Here is a 17,464-nt window from a genome sequence, read left to right on the forward strand (position 1 = left end):
GATGGTGTTGGAACCATCAGCAGGTCTGCAGTCGTGGGTGAAGAGGGAGTAGAGGAAAGGGCTCATCACACAGCCTTGTGGTACACCGGTGTTCATCGTGATTGTAGATGAGCAGCGGTTATCCAGCCGGACATGTTGGGGGCGGTTGGTCAGGAAGTCCAGTAACCATTTGCAGATGAGGGAACTGATGCCCAGGTCTGTCAGTTTCCTGATGAGTTGTGAGGGGTGGATTGTATTGAATGCTGAACTGAAGTCTATAAACAGCATTCTGGCGTAGGTGTTGTTGTTGTCCAGGTGTGAGAGGACAGAGTGCAGTGCGATGGAGACTGCACACACATTTTTATAAACACACACACAAAGTAACTCCACCAGAGTGCCTATTTCGGGTCACTTTTGCCAGTCCAAGCCCGGGTAAAGGAGCAGGGTTGGAATTGTGACATTAAAAAAAACAACAATTGCTAAAAGAAATTTAATTTGTAGTTCTAAATAAACTCTAAATGCATTTAGGACATTTTTTACTCACTTTATGTCTCTTCCACGATGTTATTTCTCTCTCCAACAACATAGGTTACAATTAGATTAGCATGACCAATTATGCAAATTAGGCGATGACGTCATTTAGCGACTTCTAGCGACTTTTAGGACAACCAATAGCGATTTTCCTTACTGAGGAGTTGGCAACACTGTGGAGAGGGTCGTGCCAGTGGAGAGGTAATGCGTTGCTTAAGCTGCGACACATGGAAAACAGGGTGGACCTTCATTGTGGGTGGGAGACGTAAACAATAAGTGACCGGATTGATTCTGCCGTGATTTAATACGGGCCAATAAACCTGCGAGTGAGCTTCTTGGCTTCAGTACGGAGTTTCAGGTGTCTCGTGGAGAGCCAGACCCAGTACCCTGGTTGAAATGAATGGCCTGGCCGGTGTCGGCAGCGATGTTGTTTGGTGTATTGAGCATTGCATCAAGAAATAGCAGCCCATGCCTCGATCCAGGCCAGTCGACATCGACAGACCAACCGCTGGGCTGCAGGTACTTAAACCTCTGCCTCCTGGTGATCAAAGATAGGAGGGTGAAAGCCATGATAAATTTCGAAGGGAGAGAGACCGGTAGAGAAAAAGATGTAGAGGTTGTGAGACAGCTCTGTCTACAACAGCTGGGCCAAAGAGACGGTTGGGTGGAGATGAATCATCTCAAAAAGCGTCCCAGTTGTTGGGCGGCCCCTTCCGCCTGCCCATTAGACTAAGGGTGGTAGCCAGACCTGAGACTGGAAGAGGCCCCAATCAGACTGCAGAAGACCTTCCAGAAACTAGCGGTGAATCGGGGTCCCCTATCAGAAACGTTAGCTCAGGATGAGAGGAGAGGATGCAGCAGAGACCACGAGAAACTGGATCTACTCCTAGTGGTCCCCGATGGACATGCGAACTGGTTGGGTCTGGAACTGAATGGGGTAGGGTTGGAGACGGTGTCCGTCTACCAAGTGACAGGAATAAATGGTTAATTGGGGTTAGCGAAATGTGGAGTTGAGAAGCTAGATTCAGGTCGATGAAGTTTTCAGCCGCTCCTGAGTCCATGAGAGCCTCAAGAGGGAACTGTTTTTGTTTCAGGTGAAACGTTACCTTAATAGAATAGAATAGAATAGAATAGAATAGCCTTTATTGTCATTGTACAGAGTACAACGAAATTGGAGTGCCACTCCCTTGGTGCAAGTTTCAATAATAAATATAAATGTAAAATATAAAAAGTACAAAAAAAACAATCGTAAGTACTCAAACAATAGTATGTACAATATATACAGGATAGCAGCATTAATATAATGACAGTATGAATAGCAGCATAATATAATGACAGTGACGGTATGGAATAGGTTCAATTGTTTTTGTGCTTATTTACTACGGTGATAGCTCTGGGAAAGAAGCTATCCCTGAATCTGTTTGTCCTGGTTTTATGTGACCTGTACCGTCGGCCTGACGGTAATAGTTCAAACAGTTGGTTGCTGGGGTGAGAGTGGTCCTTGATGATATTGCCAGCTCTGCTGAGGTACCGAGAGTTTGCAGTGACCTCCAGGCTGGGCAGAGAGCAGCCAGTGATCTTCTGGGCTGTGTTGATGACCCTCTGCAGTACTTTCCTGTCTGCAGCTGAGCACCCTGCATACCATGTTGTTATGCCGTACGTTAGGATGCTCTCTATGGTGGCTCTGTAAAATGTCACCAGCAGCCTCTCCTCCAGGTTGTTCCTCCTGAGCACTCTCAGAAAGTGGAGACGCTGCTGGGCCTTTTTAACCACCGCTGTAGTATTTGCAGTCCAGGAGAGGTCATCAGATATCTGCACGCCCAGAAACCTCATGGAGTGTACCCTCTCCACACAGCTCCCGTGAATGTAAAGTGGGGCCGGGTCTGCTCTGCCCTTCCTGAAGTCCAAGATAAGTTCTTTAGTTTTCGTGGTGTTCAGTTGGAGGTTGTTAACTGAACACCACTCAGTCAGTCTGTTGACCTCATCTCTGTAGTCCGACTCATCCCCCCTTGAGATGAGTCCAACCACTGTGGTGTCATCCGCGAACTTTATGATGGTGTTTGAGAGATGGGTAGGGGAGCAGTCGGATGTGTAGAGCGTAAACAGGAGGGGACTCAAAACACATCCTTGTGGAGACCCGGTGCTGAGTGTGATGGTGCTGGACCGGTGGGGGCCGAGTCTGACAGACTGTGGTCTATTTGTCAGGAAGTCCTTGATCCAGAGGCAGATGGGGGTGGAGAGTCCCAGGTGAGACAGTTTCTGGACCAGGATCTCCGGGATGATATGATTGAATGCTGAGCTGAAGTCCAGAAAGAGCATTCTCACATAGCTTCCTCGGTGCTCCAGGTGACTCAGCGCAGTGTGGAGCGCTATGGTGATAGCATCCTCGGTGGAACGATTTGTCCTGTAGGCAAATTGGTGGGGGTCCAGAGTGGGAGGCAGACCGGCCCTGATGTGCTGACAGACCAGTCTCTCAAAGCACTTCATCACTACAGGCGTAAGTGCAACAGGCCTGTAGTCATTTGGGCTGGCCACAGCTGTCTTCTTGGCGATGGGGATGATGGTGGAGGTTTTGAGGCAGGGCGGGACGGTGTTTGATGACAAGGAAAGGTTGAAGATTTTAGTGAAGACTCCGGTCAGTTCGTCAGCACATGCTCTGAGAACCTTTCCATGTATTCCATCAGGACCTGCCGCCTTCCTGGGATTCACTGACCTTAGAACACACCTCACTTGGTGCTCCCTAAGTGTTAGTGTGCCAGTGCTGGGGGCGGGTGGAAGTGGTGTGGCAGCTGAGGGCTTGGTCGTCTCAAAGCGGGCGAAGAAACGGTTTAGATCCTCAGCCAGTGAGGCATCAGTCCTAGATGTTGCCTGGTTATTGCTTCTGTAGTTGGTAATGTGATTGATCCCCTGCCACATTTTTCTGGGGTCGTTGTCAGCAAAGTGATCTTCAATCCTCCTCCTATAGGCAGCCTTAGCTTTCCTGATGCCTCTACTCAGGTCTGCCCTGGCCGCCCTATACGCAGCCCTGTCCCCTGACTTGAAGGCAGTGTTGCGGCTTTTTAGGAGGGATTGCACTTCGCTATTCATCCAGGGTTTTTGATTTGGAAACACCCTGACCCTTTTGTTGACGGTGACATTGTCAACACAGTTCCTGATGTACGAGAGTACAGTGTCCGTGTACTCCTGGAGGTTGTGGCTGGAGAATAAATCCCATACAGTTGTTGAGAAGCAGTCCTGCAGTTGAGAAAGGGCTCCTTCAGGCCAGGTTTTTATTGTCTTTGTCTGGGGCTTTGTTTTTCTCAGCAGGGGGGTGTAGGTGGGGGTGAGGGACATGCAGAGGTGGTCAGATCCAGCCAGGTGGGGGAGGGGTGTCGCTCTGAAAGCATGCCTGATGTTTGAATAGACATGGTCCAAAGTGTGTTCTCCTCTCGTAGCAAAGTCCACAAACTGGACAAATTTAGGAAGCACAGTCTTTAGGCACGCTTTGTTAAAGTCGCCGGTGACAATAAAAACCCCATCGGGGTGGGCAAGCTGTTGTTTGTTTATGGTGTTGAGCAAGAGGCTGAGAGCCGTGCTAACGTTAGCATCCGGCGGTATATAAACAGCTATCACAATAACTACTGTAAACTCCCTCGGGATGTAAAAAGGTCTGCACGAGACTGCCAGAACCTCCAAATCAGGAGAACAGTGTGTGTGAATGATCCTGCTGTTACAACACCACTCGTTATGCACGTAAACACATAGCCCCCCTCCTCTGCTTTTACCTGAGTTGCTGTTTCTGTCATGCCGGTGTAGCGTGCGGCCTGCTAACTCGACTGCAGCGTCGGGAATCAGCGGGTGAAGCCACGTCTCCGTAATAAGAATAATGCTGCAGTTACGTGCAAAGCTTGTGTTGGCTATCTGTAGCTCCAATTCGTCAAGTTTGTGGGTGATGGATCTGGCGTTCGATAGGAAAAGGCTCGGAAGTGCTGGCCGGTGTGGATGTTTGCGTAGCCTAGCGTCTGAGCCCGACCGGCATCCCCTCTTCTGCTTTCTTTCCCTCCGTCGCCTTCTACGCTTGCTGGGCGGGCAGACCATCCACGGTGACCCTGGCGGTCTCGCTATCTCCACCAGGATGTTGTGTGTTCGCTGATAGTCGCCAGAAACAGACAAACTATATTTAAAACCTAGGTCAATTAGGTTCTGGCGACTGTAAGAGATGGCGGCGTTGCAAACATTCAAAAATATCCACATTAAAAGTAAAAACGAGCACCAAACTGGAGAGCTAAGAGCCGCTGCACCCGTGCGCGCCGCCATCTTGTCTGGTATTAAGCTGGAAATGGGAGGGGTCTGAGAAACAGGAGGAGCCAAGTGGGACTCCCCCACAGTCTACCTGGCCACATTGTTTCCCAGACCTAGAGGACACTGGGGGCAGCAATGTTGGGCCAACCCAGAGTAAGCACAAAGGCCTTCAGGCAAGCATATATTTCTCTCCACTTTGGATAGCCTGCCCAGCTGCATAGGCTCCTCGGTGGAAAAATTGCTGGTATTAGCAGCTACTCCTTCAGAGGAGGGGGGAGGCGGCGGAGGAATATCTCTCTGAGACTGGGGTTTATAGACCCGAGGAGTGTGACGAGGTGGTGACATAACTCGATGATCAATTTTCAAGGGGAGATCTACAGTCTCGTCCAGAGTCTGCCATCTCCTCTCAGATGTAATCCAGCAATCCCGCCATAAAAAATGACTGGAGAGCAGCATCTCCCCAGTTTAACTTAGCAGCCAAAGTACGGAACTCTGACAGGAAATGACACAATAATTGATTACCCTGACATAAATTAAGTAGATGAGACCCCACCTCCACTTCACTGCAAGGGGGACCCTCCATGAACAGGGCATAATCATTGTAAGCTGGAGACTTGCCATTGTAAATGGCAGATGGCCTGGCCTCTCCCGTCACCTGACCTAAACCCAATCGAGATGGCTTGAGATGAGATGGACTGCAGAGTGAAGGCAAAAGGACCAAGAAGTGCTCAGGATTTCTGGGAACTCCTTCAAGACTGGAAAACCATTTCAGGTGACTACATCAAGTTTATTGAGAGAATGCTAAGAGTGTGTAAAGCAGTAATCAAAGCAAAGGGTGGCTATTTTGATATATATATATATAAAAAACCACCCAGCACGCCACTGCGGGCGGTTTATCCTTCAAGCTCGGGTCCTCTACCAGAGGCCTGGGAGCTTGAGGGTCCTGCGCAGTATCTTAGCTGTTCCCAGGACTGCGCTCTTCTGGACAGAGATCTCAGATGTTATTCCCGGGATCTGCTGGAGCCACTCGCCTAGCTTGGGAGTCACCGCACCTAGTGCTCCGATTACCACGGGGACCACCGTTACCTTCACCCTCCACATCCTCTCGAGCTCTTCTCTGAGCCCTTGGTATTTCTCCAGCTTCTCGTGTTCCTTCTTCCTGATATTGCTGTCATTCGGAACCACTACATCGATCACTACGGCCGTCTTCTTCTGTTTGTCTACCACCACTATGTCCGGTTGGTTAGCCACCACCATTTTGTCCGTCTGTATCTGGAAGTCCCACAGGATCTTAGCTCAGTCATTCTCCACCACCCTTGGGGGCATCTCCCATTTTGACCTCGGGACTTCCAGATTATACTCGGCACAGATGTTCCTGTACACTATGCCGGCCACTTGGTTATGGCGTTCCATGTATGCCTTGCCTGCTAGCATCTTGCACCCTGCTGTTATGTGCTGGATTGTCTCTGGGGCATCTTTACACAGCCTGCACCTGGGGTCTTGCCTGGTGTGATAGACCCCAGCCTCTATGGATCTTGTGCTCAGAGCTTGTTCTTGTGCTGCCATGATTAGTGCCTCTGTGCTGTCTTTCAGTCCAGCTTTGTCCAGCCACTGGTAGGATTTCTGGATATCAGCCACCTCCTCTATCTGCCGGTGGTACGTACCGTGCAGGGGCCTGTCCTTCCATGATGGTTCCTCGTCTCCCTCCTCTTTCTTGGGTTTCTGCTGCCTGAGGTATTCACTGAGCACTCGGTCAGTTGGGGCCATCTTCCCAATGTATTCTTGGATGTTCGTTGTCTCATCCTGGACTGTGGTGCTGACACTCACCAGTCCCCGGCCCCCTTCCTTCCGCTTAGCGTACAGCCTCAGGGTGCTGGACTTGGGGTGAAACCCTCCATGCATGGTAAGGAGCTTTCTTGTCTTTATGTCAGTGGCTTCTATCTCCTCCTTTGGCCAGCCTATTATCCCAGCAGGGTACCTGGGCACCACGGGCAGGGCGTATGTGTTGATGGCCCGGATCTTGTTCTTACCATTCAGCTGACTCCTCAGGACTTGCCTGACCCTCTGCAGGTACTTGGTGGTTGCAGCTTTTCTAGCGGCTTCTTCATGGTTCCCATTCGCCTGCGGGATCCCCAGGTACTTGTAACTGTCCTCTATGTCTGCAATGTTGCCTTCTGGTAGTTCAATCCCCTCAGTTCTGACTACCTTCCCTCTCTTTGTTACCATCCGACTACACTTCTCCAGTCCGAATGACATTCCAATGTCATTGCTGTATAGCCTGGTAGTGTGGATCAGTGAATCGATGTCTCGTTCACTCTTGGCATACAGCTTGATGTCATCCATGTACAGGAGGTGGCTGACAACTGCTTCGTTCCGTAGTCGGTATCCGTAGCCAGTCTTGTTAATGATCTCGATGAGGGGGTTCAGGCCTATGCAGAACAGCAGTGGGGACAGAACATCTCCTTGGTAGATCCCGCACTTGATGGTGACTTGTGCTATGGGCTTGGAGTTGGCCTCTAGTGTTGTACGCCACATCCCCATTGAGTTCCTGATGAAGGCTCTTAGGGTCCCATTGATCTTGTAAAATTCTAGGCATTCCAGTATCCAGCTGTGGGGCATTGAGTCATAGGCCTTCTTGTAATCAATCCAGGCAGTGCACAGGTTGGTCAGTCTGGTCTTGCAGTCTCGGCTGACTGTTCTGTCTACCAGTAGCTGGTGTTTTGCGCCTCTGGTATTCTTGCCAATCCCTTTCTGTGTCCCGCTCATGTATTGACCCATGTGCCTGTTCATCTTAGCCGATATGATGCCTGACAGGAGCTTCCATGTAGTACTGAGGCAGGTTATTGGTCGGTAGTTGTAGGGGACCGGTCCCTTCTTGGGGTCCTTGGGGATCAGGACCGTCCGACCTTCGGTTAGCCATTCCGGGTGTCTCTCGTTAACTAGCAGCTGGTTCATTTGTGCTGCCAGACGCTCGTGGAGTGCAGTCAGCTTCTTTAGCCAGTAGGCGTGAACCATGTCGGGCCCTGGTGCTGTCCAACTCTTCATACTGGAGACCCTTTCTTGGATATCTGCCACTGTGATGGTTACTGGACCCTGTTCAGGGAGGTCGCTGTGGTCTGCCCTCAGATCCACTAGCCACTGAGCATTGCCGTTATGGGTTGCGTCCTTCTCCCATATGCTCTTCCAGTATTGCTCCGTCTCCAGCCGTGGTGGTGCTGTTCTCTTATTGTTCCCTTGCCACTGAGAGTACACCTTTGCTGGTTTATTCTCCTGCCTTCTATCTCTCTGGTGTACCTCCTCAAGCGGCTGGCCAAGGCTATGAGTCTTTGCTTGGCAGTTTCCAAGATCTCAGGTATGGACAGCTTGATGTATTTCTTATGCATCTTCTTTGTCGCACCTTTCTGCAACTCCGTTAGTTGGCTAACCTCCCTCCGTGCTACTTTGATCTTGCCCTCTAGCCTCCTTCTCCATGGAGGGTACTGCCCCTTGTGGCTGTTCAACTTGTAGCCAAGCATCTCACTGATCACTGCTGCCGTATTGTAGATCAGCTTGTTAGTGTCTGTAATCGTGGTTGTAGGTATCGTCCGTAGTGCTGCATTAACATCATCTAGCAGACCTTCTGAGGGTACTTCACGTAATCTTGGTAACCGACTATGGGGGATACAGGTTTCAAGCTTACCTTCACCCTTCACATCTTCTCGAGCTCTTCTCTGAGCCCTTGGTATTTCTCGAGCTTCTCTCATTCCTTCTTCCTGATGTTGCTGTCATTCGGGACCGCTACATCGATCACTACCGCCGTCTTCTTCTGTTTGCCTACCACCACTATGTCTGCTTGGTTAGCCACCACCATTTGTCCATCTTTATCTGGAAGTCCCACAGGATCTTAGCTCGGTCATTCTCCACCACCCTTGGGGGCATCTCCCATTTTGACCTCGGAACTTCCAGGTTATACTTGGCACAGATGTTCCTGTACACTATGCTGGTCACTTGGTTATGGCGTTCCATGTATGCCTTGCCTGGTAGCATCTTGCACCCTGCTGTTATGTGCTGGATTGTCTCGGGGGCATCTTTACACACCCTGCACCTGGGGTCTTGCCTGGTGTGATAGACCCAAGCCTCTGTGGATCTTGTGCTCAGAGCTTGTTCCTGTGCTGCCATGATTAGTGCCTCTTTGCTGTCTTTAAGTCCAGCTTTGTCCAGCCACTGGTAGGATTTCTGGATATCAGCCACCTCCTCTATCTGCCGGTGGTACATACTGTGCAGGGGTCTGTCCTTCCATGATGATTCTTCGCCTTCCTCCTCTTTTTTGGGTTTCTGCTGCCTGAGGTATTCACTGAGCACGCTGTCAGTTGGGGCCATCTTCGTGATGTATTCGTGGATGTTCGTTGTCTCATCCTGTACTGTGGTGCTGACACTCACCAGTCCCTGGCCTCCTTCCTTCCGCTTGGGGTGAAACCCTCCATGCATGGTCAGGAGCTTTTTTGTCTTGATATCAGTGGCTTCTATCTCCTCCTTTAGCCAGCTTATTATCCCAGCCGGGTACCTGATCACGGGCAGGGCGTAGGTGTTGATAGCCCAGATCTTGTTCTTACCGTTCAGCTGACTCCCCAGGACTTGCCTGACCCTTGGCAGGTACCTGGTGGTTGCAGCTTTCCTAGCAGCCTCTTCATGGTTTCCATTTCCCTGTGGGATGCCCAGGTACTTGTAGCTGTCCTCTACGTCTGCAATGTTGCCTTCTGGTAGTTCAATCCCCTCAGTTCTGACTACCTTCCCTCTCTTTGTTATCATCCGACTACACTTTTCCAGTCCGAACGACATTCTGATGTCATTGCTGTATATCCTGGTGGTGTGGATCAGTGAATCAATGTCTCGTTCACTCTTGGCATACAGCTTGATGTCATCCATGTACAGGAGGTGGCTGACAACTGTTCCATTCTGTAGTCGGGATGTTGCAAAAAACAGCAAGTTGAAGGTACAATTCCTTGAGTTATGAAATTTCCTGTCTGAACATCCTTGACATTTTGAGCCAGCTGGTTGAGTGTAAATTAGCAAATTAGCTAGCTACTTAAAAACAAGAGATATTTCAGTTTAAACTTGCAGGTTATTAAAAAAAATGCCAGCACGGCAGTAACACGTACCAGCCACTCCGGATTGCTATGGAAACCTAGCCTCCAGTCCTGCCTGCAACGTTGACACCTTCCTACCAGATGTGCTGAACAACTTCTATGCACGGTTTGACGCTCAGTGACGTGTTGGCAAGGAAGTCCACCCGCTCCTCACAACAACCAGATTCTGTATGTGACCTCGCCTGATGTGAGAAAAACTCTTTAAAAAGTTAACCTACTGAAGACTGCTGCGCCAGATAAAATCCCTGGGAGAGTGCTCAGAGAATGTGCAGACCAGCTGACAGATGTCCTCACTGATATCGTCAACCTCTCTCTGAGCACTGCTGTCATCTCAACGTGCCTCAAGGCAACCCCCCTTCGTTCCTGTGTCAAAAAAGTACCCAGTGTCCCCAGTGTCCTGCCTCAATGACTATCTTCCCGTTGCACTCATACCCATCATGATAAAGTGCTTTGAGAGGCTCATCATGAGGGACATTAAGACCCTGCTGCCAACCACACTGGACCCACTGCAGGTTACACTGCACCACCTTACAACTTGCCCTCACCCACCAGGACAATAAAGACACATATGTGCGAATGCTGTTCATAGATTTCAGTTCAGCATTCAACACAATAATTCCTCAGCATTGGAAAACTGAGCCTGCTGGGCCTGAAAACCTCCCTCTCCATCTGGATCCTGGTCTTTCTGACGTAGGCTCACGTGTTGCGATCGTGGCTCAAGAGTTGGCAGTTCGTCTTGTAATCGGAAGGTTGCCGGTTCGAGCCCCAGCTCCGACAGTCTCGGTCGTTGTGTCCTTGGGCAAGACACTTCACCCATTGCCTACTGGTGGTGGTCAGAGGGCCCGGTGGCGCCAGTGTCCGGCAGCCTTGCCTCTGTCAGTGCGCCCCAGGGGAGCTGTGGCTACAATGTAGCTTGCCATCACCAGTGTGTGAATGTGTGTGTGAATTGGTGGATCACTGAATGTAGTGTAAAGCGCTTTGGGGTCCTTAGGGACTAAGTAAAGCGCTATACAAATACAGGCCATTTACCATTTAGTGACGTCAGACAGTCCGGATCAGTAACAGCATCTCCAACACCGCCAAACTGAGCACTGGAGCCCCTCAGGGCTGTATGCTTAGCCCACTAACCGCTAACTCACGACTGTGCACCAATGCACAGTTCAAACCAGATCGATGATGACCCGACTGTGGTGTGTCTTATCAGCAAGAACAATGAGTCAGCATATAGAGACAGGGTGCAACAGCGGACTGGTTTAGCATCATCAACCTGTCTCTTAACATGGACAAAATAAAAGAGATGGTTGTGGGCAGTTTAGCATGTGTGCACATGCCATACGGCTAAGAGTGGCTGGCTTGGGTTTGAATCCGACCGCATAACATCCGACCCTCTCTCTCTCCCTCCACGTTCTTGCTCTTAGTTTATTGTCTCTGTCAATAAAGGTGAAAAAGGCCCAAAAACTAATAGATGGTTGTTAAGATCACTGTCCACTTTACATCGATGGATCCTCTGTGGAAATCGGCAAGAGCACCAAATTCCTTGGTGTTCACCTGGCAGAGAACCTCTCTCCTCCTGGTCAAAAATTGTATTGTGCATGTTCCTGGGTATCAGTATCAAATTTGAAATTCTAACCCTGAAATTCAAACAACCCTAGTTCCAACTAAGGTTCTTCTTTTTTTAGGGGGGTCTTTTTGTGTGCTTTTTTTTTTTAATATTAGAGCAGAGGGTGGGAAGACACAGCAAAAGTCCACAGGTTGGACTTGAACCAGGGACAACTGAACTACACCAGCACTCTAGGTCCTACTAATGTTTCTAACCACATCCACCCATCCACATTAAGGGGACGGCTGTGGAGCGTGTGAGCAGCTTCAAGTTCCTGGGAGTCCACATCTCCGAGGATCTCACCTGGACGACCAACTGCTCCAAGCTGGTCAAGAAGGCTCACCAGCGCCTCTTCTTCTTGAGGACTCTGAGGAAGAACCACCTGTCCTCAGACATCCTGGTGAACTTCTATCGTTGCACCATCGAGAGCATCCTGACCAACTGTATAACAGTCTGGTACGGGAACTGCTCTGCCTCGGACCGGAAGGCGTTGCAGAGGGTCGTGAAAACTGCCCAGCGCATCGCCGGAGCACCACTTCCTGCCATAAAAGATATCTACAGGAAGCGGTGTCTGAAAAGGGCTGGGAAAATCATCAAAGACCCCAGTCACCCATCACATGGACTCTTCACCCTCCTGCCCTCTGGGAGGTGCCACAGGAGCCTCCGGACTAAGACCACCAGGTACCGGAACAGCTTCTTCCCCACAGCTGTCAGACTCCTGAACTCTGCCTCCTGACATCTGACCCACGTTAAACTCATGGACTGAACATACACACACCCACAATGGACAACTGTACCCTCAAACACATAATAATAACATGGAGTGAACCACCACTCACAACCACTAGCACTTTATATAGCCTCTGTAGAAACTATCTACACCCTCACTTATCTTAACTGCACTACTGTATAGCTCTGTGTAAATAATCATTCTGTACATTCAATAATCTTTAATCCTACAACTGTTTACAACTTGCATAGTTCCCATTTCTGTATAGCTGTATATCTCAGATTTCTGTAAAGTTATTTATTTCATATTCTGTATAGTTTTTCATATTTATATCCTGTTCATAGCCTGCACATAGCTTGTACTCACTACAGCCTGTACATACTTAGTTATAGAATATTCACAACATACTTCATACCGTGTACATTATAACATACCATATTAGACCCATTTCTGTAATATACTTACATATCTATACTATTGCTAATATATATTGTAATATACCTATATCACTAAAGCACTTCTGGATGGATGCAAACTGCATTTCGTTGCCCTGTACCTGTGCATGTGCAATGACAATAAAGTTGAATTCTATTCTATTCTATTCTAATTCTAATGTTTACATTTTTGTATATTCCTAAGGGTAATGAGTTATTCCTGACTATGTCAGTAATGGTTTTAATATGGTGCAGTTATAGCAACCACAGATAATGTTGTTTAGCCACAGTTTGTCCAGTGTGGTTCATGTGATGAAATGAAAGTAGTCGAGTCCCAGTAAAAGTTTCCACACTTAAGATCAGCCGTAAATGGAATGCTGGCCATAGAGAAGATTAGCAGTGAGTGACATGACAGTAGTAGTAGTTTGACATCAGAGCACAAAAAGAAAAAAAAGAGTAATGACTTCCATGAGATAAAGAACACGAGGGAGAGGCAAAGAACAGGGTCAATCCACACTAGAACGAAGCTGAGCAGTGGTTGAGTAGTAGCAGTGTTCAGGGAAAGATGGGGGGGTACAGATTTTTGTTGAATCAGTAGGACCAGATTTGGCTAACCTCTTTCAATTTCCCTGATCCTCCATGCTCTTTCTTAGCCTTTCTCCAATGGCTTCTCCCTTCTTCCTCATCGTCCTTTTCCTTCTTTCTCAGTCTGCATCTCTTGCTCCCCCCAGTGTTGGAGGCTGTACTGCAACCTGCTGCAGAGCTCATTGACCACAGAGAGTGAATTTTGCAATACCAGAGATCTGGGTTATCACTGTCTGTGGGGAAGATGGACTTGCATGCTGAAGGAAGACCCATCAGTGGGCAGACCAGAGAGTCCCATTCAAGGCCACTGGGGGCCATCAAACTACAGTTATGTTTGTGTAAAAAGCTGAATTAAAAAAAATTATTGAGAAGCAAAAAGAGAAGCAGCTATTGGTGACGACATGCTTAGGACTGCGGTAAGAGCTGGAACTGGACAGAAGGATGACAGACTTGAATCTACTCACATCGTCTTGGATGTCCAGGTTGCAGCCAGCTTTGAGCAGGACACGAACAACATCAATATGGCCTTTGTAGGCAGCCAAGTGTAAGGGACTTCTGCCATACTATGGACATAAAACAAACAGTAAGACAACATCAGAGTGCACATAAGATTATCACTGGAGAGTCAACTGAAAACCCAATTCTCAGTCCATGCTTTAAAAGTATAGTACACATTTTGCACAGAAAATAAACAGTGCATTACAGTGTGTTTCTCCCCAATATAAGGACCCTCAAATATGAATGTTATTGTATACATTTAGACAGTAGAATCCATATTTTTGCTGTATATATGTATATGTACTGTCAATCTGGGGCACGGTACCAAAACAAAGGAGGTCTGGATCAGCTCACTGTTTAAAAAAGCCATAATCTCTGATCCTATGGGTTAGGGCTGAACGATTATGGAAAATAATCTAATTGCGATTTTTTGCCCCAATATTGCGATTGCGATGCGATATGCGATTATTTTTTAAGGTCTTTGTCTTCTGTATTATTAAACAAAGACAAGCAATACATCATATAGTATGGCCAATACTATATTACATTAATTTTAAACTGTTCTTTCCTGGAAGACAGACCTCTGTTATGATGACATGAGGTGATGCATGAATTGATGACTGACATTTTTATTTAACTTCTTCAATCACAACAGTATATTTGAACATACACAATAGTTTATTTTTAGCTTACAAACATCTGAGCATAAAGTGCTGACAAGGAACCCTGGTGTAAACATTAAAATGAAAGTCAGTACAATGTGCAGATTGCAGAAATATACATAAAAAAAATCAGTGGCTTTACCACACTCAGTTTTTCGACATCTGTGAACTACTAGACAGTCATTCAATTAAAAAATAATATTAAATAAATAAAACTAATAAATAAAAAATACACACATCTTACTGATCTCTGCAGTCAGTAACATTACACATAAAGTGCAAACATAATAGCAATTGTATAAACACACACACAAACACGCCTTTAAAGTTTAAAGGCGTGAAATTGGACGGTCTAGCCTTCTGATTAGCTAATCAGAAGGCTAGTTCTGATTAGCGTCACCGCTGTCTCGGTGGAGTTTAATAAACTCGGCCGTCTGCTTCTTGCTATCTAAAATATAACCAGACACTGGTGTAAATTCTCGACTGTCTCATACTTCTGTTTAATAAGTTTTCTGTTTGACGTTTAGTCAGCTGTGTGAAAACCAAGGAGGAACCCACTCGGGGGATTAATAAAGTTTTATTTTATCTAATCTAATAACTTTAATCTCAGCCAAACCGATTTACTCACGAACAAACAAAACACTGAAAAAAGCCCAACAATAACATTTTTAGGTTGTCTAAGTGACTTATATATTACGTTTAACCCGAGCAGCGAAACTCCGCGGTGATCTGAAAATGATGTGCCGGGAGTTGTGCCGTTCTCGGCCGCATCAGTAACCCTCGAGCTCCCGGCTAGCTGTCGAGCTGGTGGGTAGCAGACGCCTCTGAAAACGTCGAAGCACTTTTGCAAATATGGGATATCTTGATAAACCGAGCAGATATTTGATGTTTACACAACTACTTTCTCACCTGAAAATATGTTAAAAGTTTATTTTGTGACCCAGAAAGATTAGTATGAGTAATTTTAAAACTTAGTAGCGGCTGCCATTGCTGGAAACTGGAGTTTGGCTGGGCCGCGCTATGAATTCTGGGATATGGTAGTAATTTGGACAGCCTTCGGCGCGTCGCTGTGACGTTATCGGTCTACAAATGCGGCCTCAGGAGGATGCAGCCCATGAATTGTATAATATAATCGCAGTATAATCGCAGCCTTTGCGGTTAGAAAATTGCACTTGATCATGTCGCGATATTATCGCAAATGCGATATATCGTTCAGCCCTACTATGGGTATTATCCAGTAGGCAGTGTAGAGCTCAGGTGGAGCCAATGGGTGAGGGGACCCGCCCAGAGCTGATTACCTTTCTCCTCCGAGTGTCTACCCCACTGCCTCTGATAAAAGCCGCCCCCAAGTAGCCTTGCAGTCCCAGCATTCATGAGCCACACCCGTTAAAGGAAACTCCCCTCTAGATCCCTCGAAGTCCCTAAAAGTCTGTTACTTTTAGGCTAGAGTAGTAAGAGCTGTTTATACTTATGTCCACCACTTTGACTTTTTAAATGTTCAATATTTTATTAAAGCAATTAACAGGAGCAAAGCAGAATCAAATAATAATAACAAAAACAAAACTATTAAAAAATAAAATAAAACAAAACAATAATCAAAGCATTTGAGTTATACTTTTCTATTTAATGCACTCTGACACGATGATTTTTTTTCTAATTTTCGAGAGGAGAGAGGTTGAGAAGAGACAAGTACATCCAGACCTGAAGATGCACTTATCTATGTTTTTGGTGTTGATAATAACAGTCCAACGGGAAACCACAGGAAAATAGAAGTTGTAATCTAGCAGGAAAACAATGGAAATCCTATTGCTGTTTCAGACTTATAATCTAACACAGCAAAAATGAGCAGAGAAAAAGCCAAAAAAAACACAAAATAGGTTTTTAAGTTCAGAGTTTGGACAGCGGTTAATTCCTCTGATGTCTCTGCTGGAATTTCAACTGTAAAATCCTAGATCCAAGAGTTAAAAGTTTGTCTTCTGAACTGCTCCTCTCGCAGAAGATAAAGAGTGTGAGTGAGAGGCCTGTTATTAAAATCCATCCATTCCTCTCCTGCTTATCCTTATCAGGGTCGCAGGAGACTATCCCAGCTACCAAATGGCAAGACAGATGGATAGATTGCCACTCTGTTGCAGGGCTAACACAGAGAGACAGGGAATCAGAGGAAGTCAGAGAACCCAAAGAGAACACACGCAAACTCCACATAGAAAGGCCCCAGCTAGATGGTAGAGTCAAACTTCCACCTTCTTGCTGTGAGGTAACAGTGCTATTCGTTATATAGTTTAAACTTAGACCTGATTATATTCTGATCAGTATTAAGCAATTAAGCACGGTTAACTGTCTGCGTAACCACACATAAATTATAGCCCCTTTTCTATTAGTACCTACTCGGCCGGGGCTCAAGCAATCCGAGCAGGTAATAAATGTGACGTGGTCAGATTGCATGCCACTGACTGGCTGGTCAGTGGCTCGTTCAAAAAATCAAAACCACAATTTTTGAAACTGGCAACGAGGGAAATGGCTCCAAAAAACACTGCCGTGTTCCCTGGAGTCTGATGAAAAGCCACAGCCCAAGCAGCAGGTATATCGTTAGCTTGATGTCCACCTTTGTCTCATATTAATTACATCACAGGACGTGCAGATGTGTTGCTATGATGACAAGCACACACAGGGTAGTACTGGGTTGTAATGGAAAACTAGTTGAGCTGAGTCGAGTTGTGTTGATCTGTGGCTAATCGATCCGGGTAGGTAATAATGAAAAAAGGGCTTATGATTCTGTTACAACACACTTAATACCATTTCTCTTAGAATCTCAGAATCACGTATAACGATAGGTTGGGACACAGTGCCTCTCCCTTAGAGATAGGGTGATAATTTCAGCCATCTGGGAAGGGCTCAGAGTAGAGCAGCTGCTCCCCCACATCGAAAGGACCCAGTTGAGGTGCTTCCAGCATTTCACAAGGATGCCTCCTGGGCGCCTTCTCAGTGAGGTGTTCCCGGCAAGTCCCACTGGGAAGAGACCCCGGGGCAGACCCACATTG

The 17,464-nt window shown here is 47.1% G+C and overlaps 2 protein-coding genes across 6 annotated transcripts in view; both read right to left on the reverse strand.

Moving 5' to 3' along the window:
- The window catches only part of ankrd6b (ankyrin repeat domain 6b), a 77,319-nt gene that overhangs the window by 26,706 nt on the left and 33,149 nt on the right, over positions 1-17,464 (reverse strand). For 2 of the 5 annotated variants that reach the window (XM_086263000.1, XM_086262999.1), the window contains exons 2-3: positions 13,731-13,829; positions 13,297-13,612 (exon numbers count right to left, since the gene is read on the reverse strand). In XM_086263000.1, the coding sequence (XP_086119126.1) occupies positions 13,297-13,612; positions 13,731-13,828 (414 nt within the window). In that variant the 5' untranslated portion in view covers position 13,829. The remainder of the gene's footprint in view (positions 1-13,296; positions 13,613-13,730; positions 13,830-17,464) is intronic. The other 3 variants (XM_086263002.1, XM_086263004.1, XM_086263001.1) reach the window with 2 other exon arrangements.
- On the reverse strand, positions 865-10,353 carry LOC147313450 (uncharacterized). The gene is made up of 5 exons (XM_086264373.1): positions 10,350-10,353; positions 8,888-9,821; positions 5,345-5,486; positions 4,883-5,094; positions 865-1,048 (listed from the first exon to the last, which is right to left on the reverse strand). Exons 1-5 carry the CDS (start codon positions 10,351-10,353, stop codon positions 865-867), a joined length of 1,476 nt encoding a protein of 491 aa, XP_086120499.1.

Source organism: Aulonocara sp. 'chitande type north' Nkhata Bay, linkage group LG15 (genome assembly GCF_057382095.1).
Source record: "Aulonocara sp. 'chitande type north' Nkhata Bay isolate Kocher_YH1m ecotype deep benthic linkage group LG15, A_spYH_male_GT1.1, whole genome shotgun sequence".
NCBI classification, from domain to species: Eukaryota; Metazoa; Chordata; class Actinopteri; order Cichliformes; family Cichlidae; genus Aulonocara; species Aulonocara sp. 'chitande type north' Nkhata Bay.

What these genes read in the sequence shown, in the direction of transcription:
- LOC147313450 (XM_086264373.1), bottom strand. An exon ending in GCTTGGGTCTATCACACCAG is followed by an intron (nt 5,487 to 8,887) that starts GCAAGACCCCAG and finishes TTCACTCTGCAG; the next exon opens with TCCATCTCATCTCAAGCCAT. An exon ending in CCCCTTGCAGTGAAGTGGAG is followed by an intron (nt 5,095 to 5,344) that starts GTGGGGTCTCAT and finishes TATAAACCCCAG; the next exon opens with TCTCAGAGAGATATTCCTCC.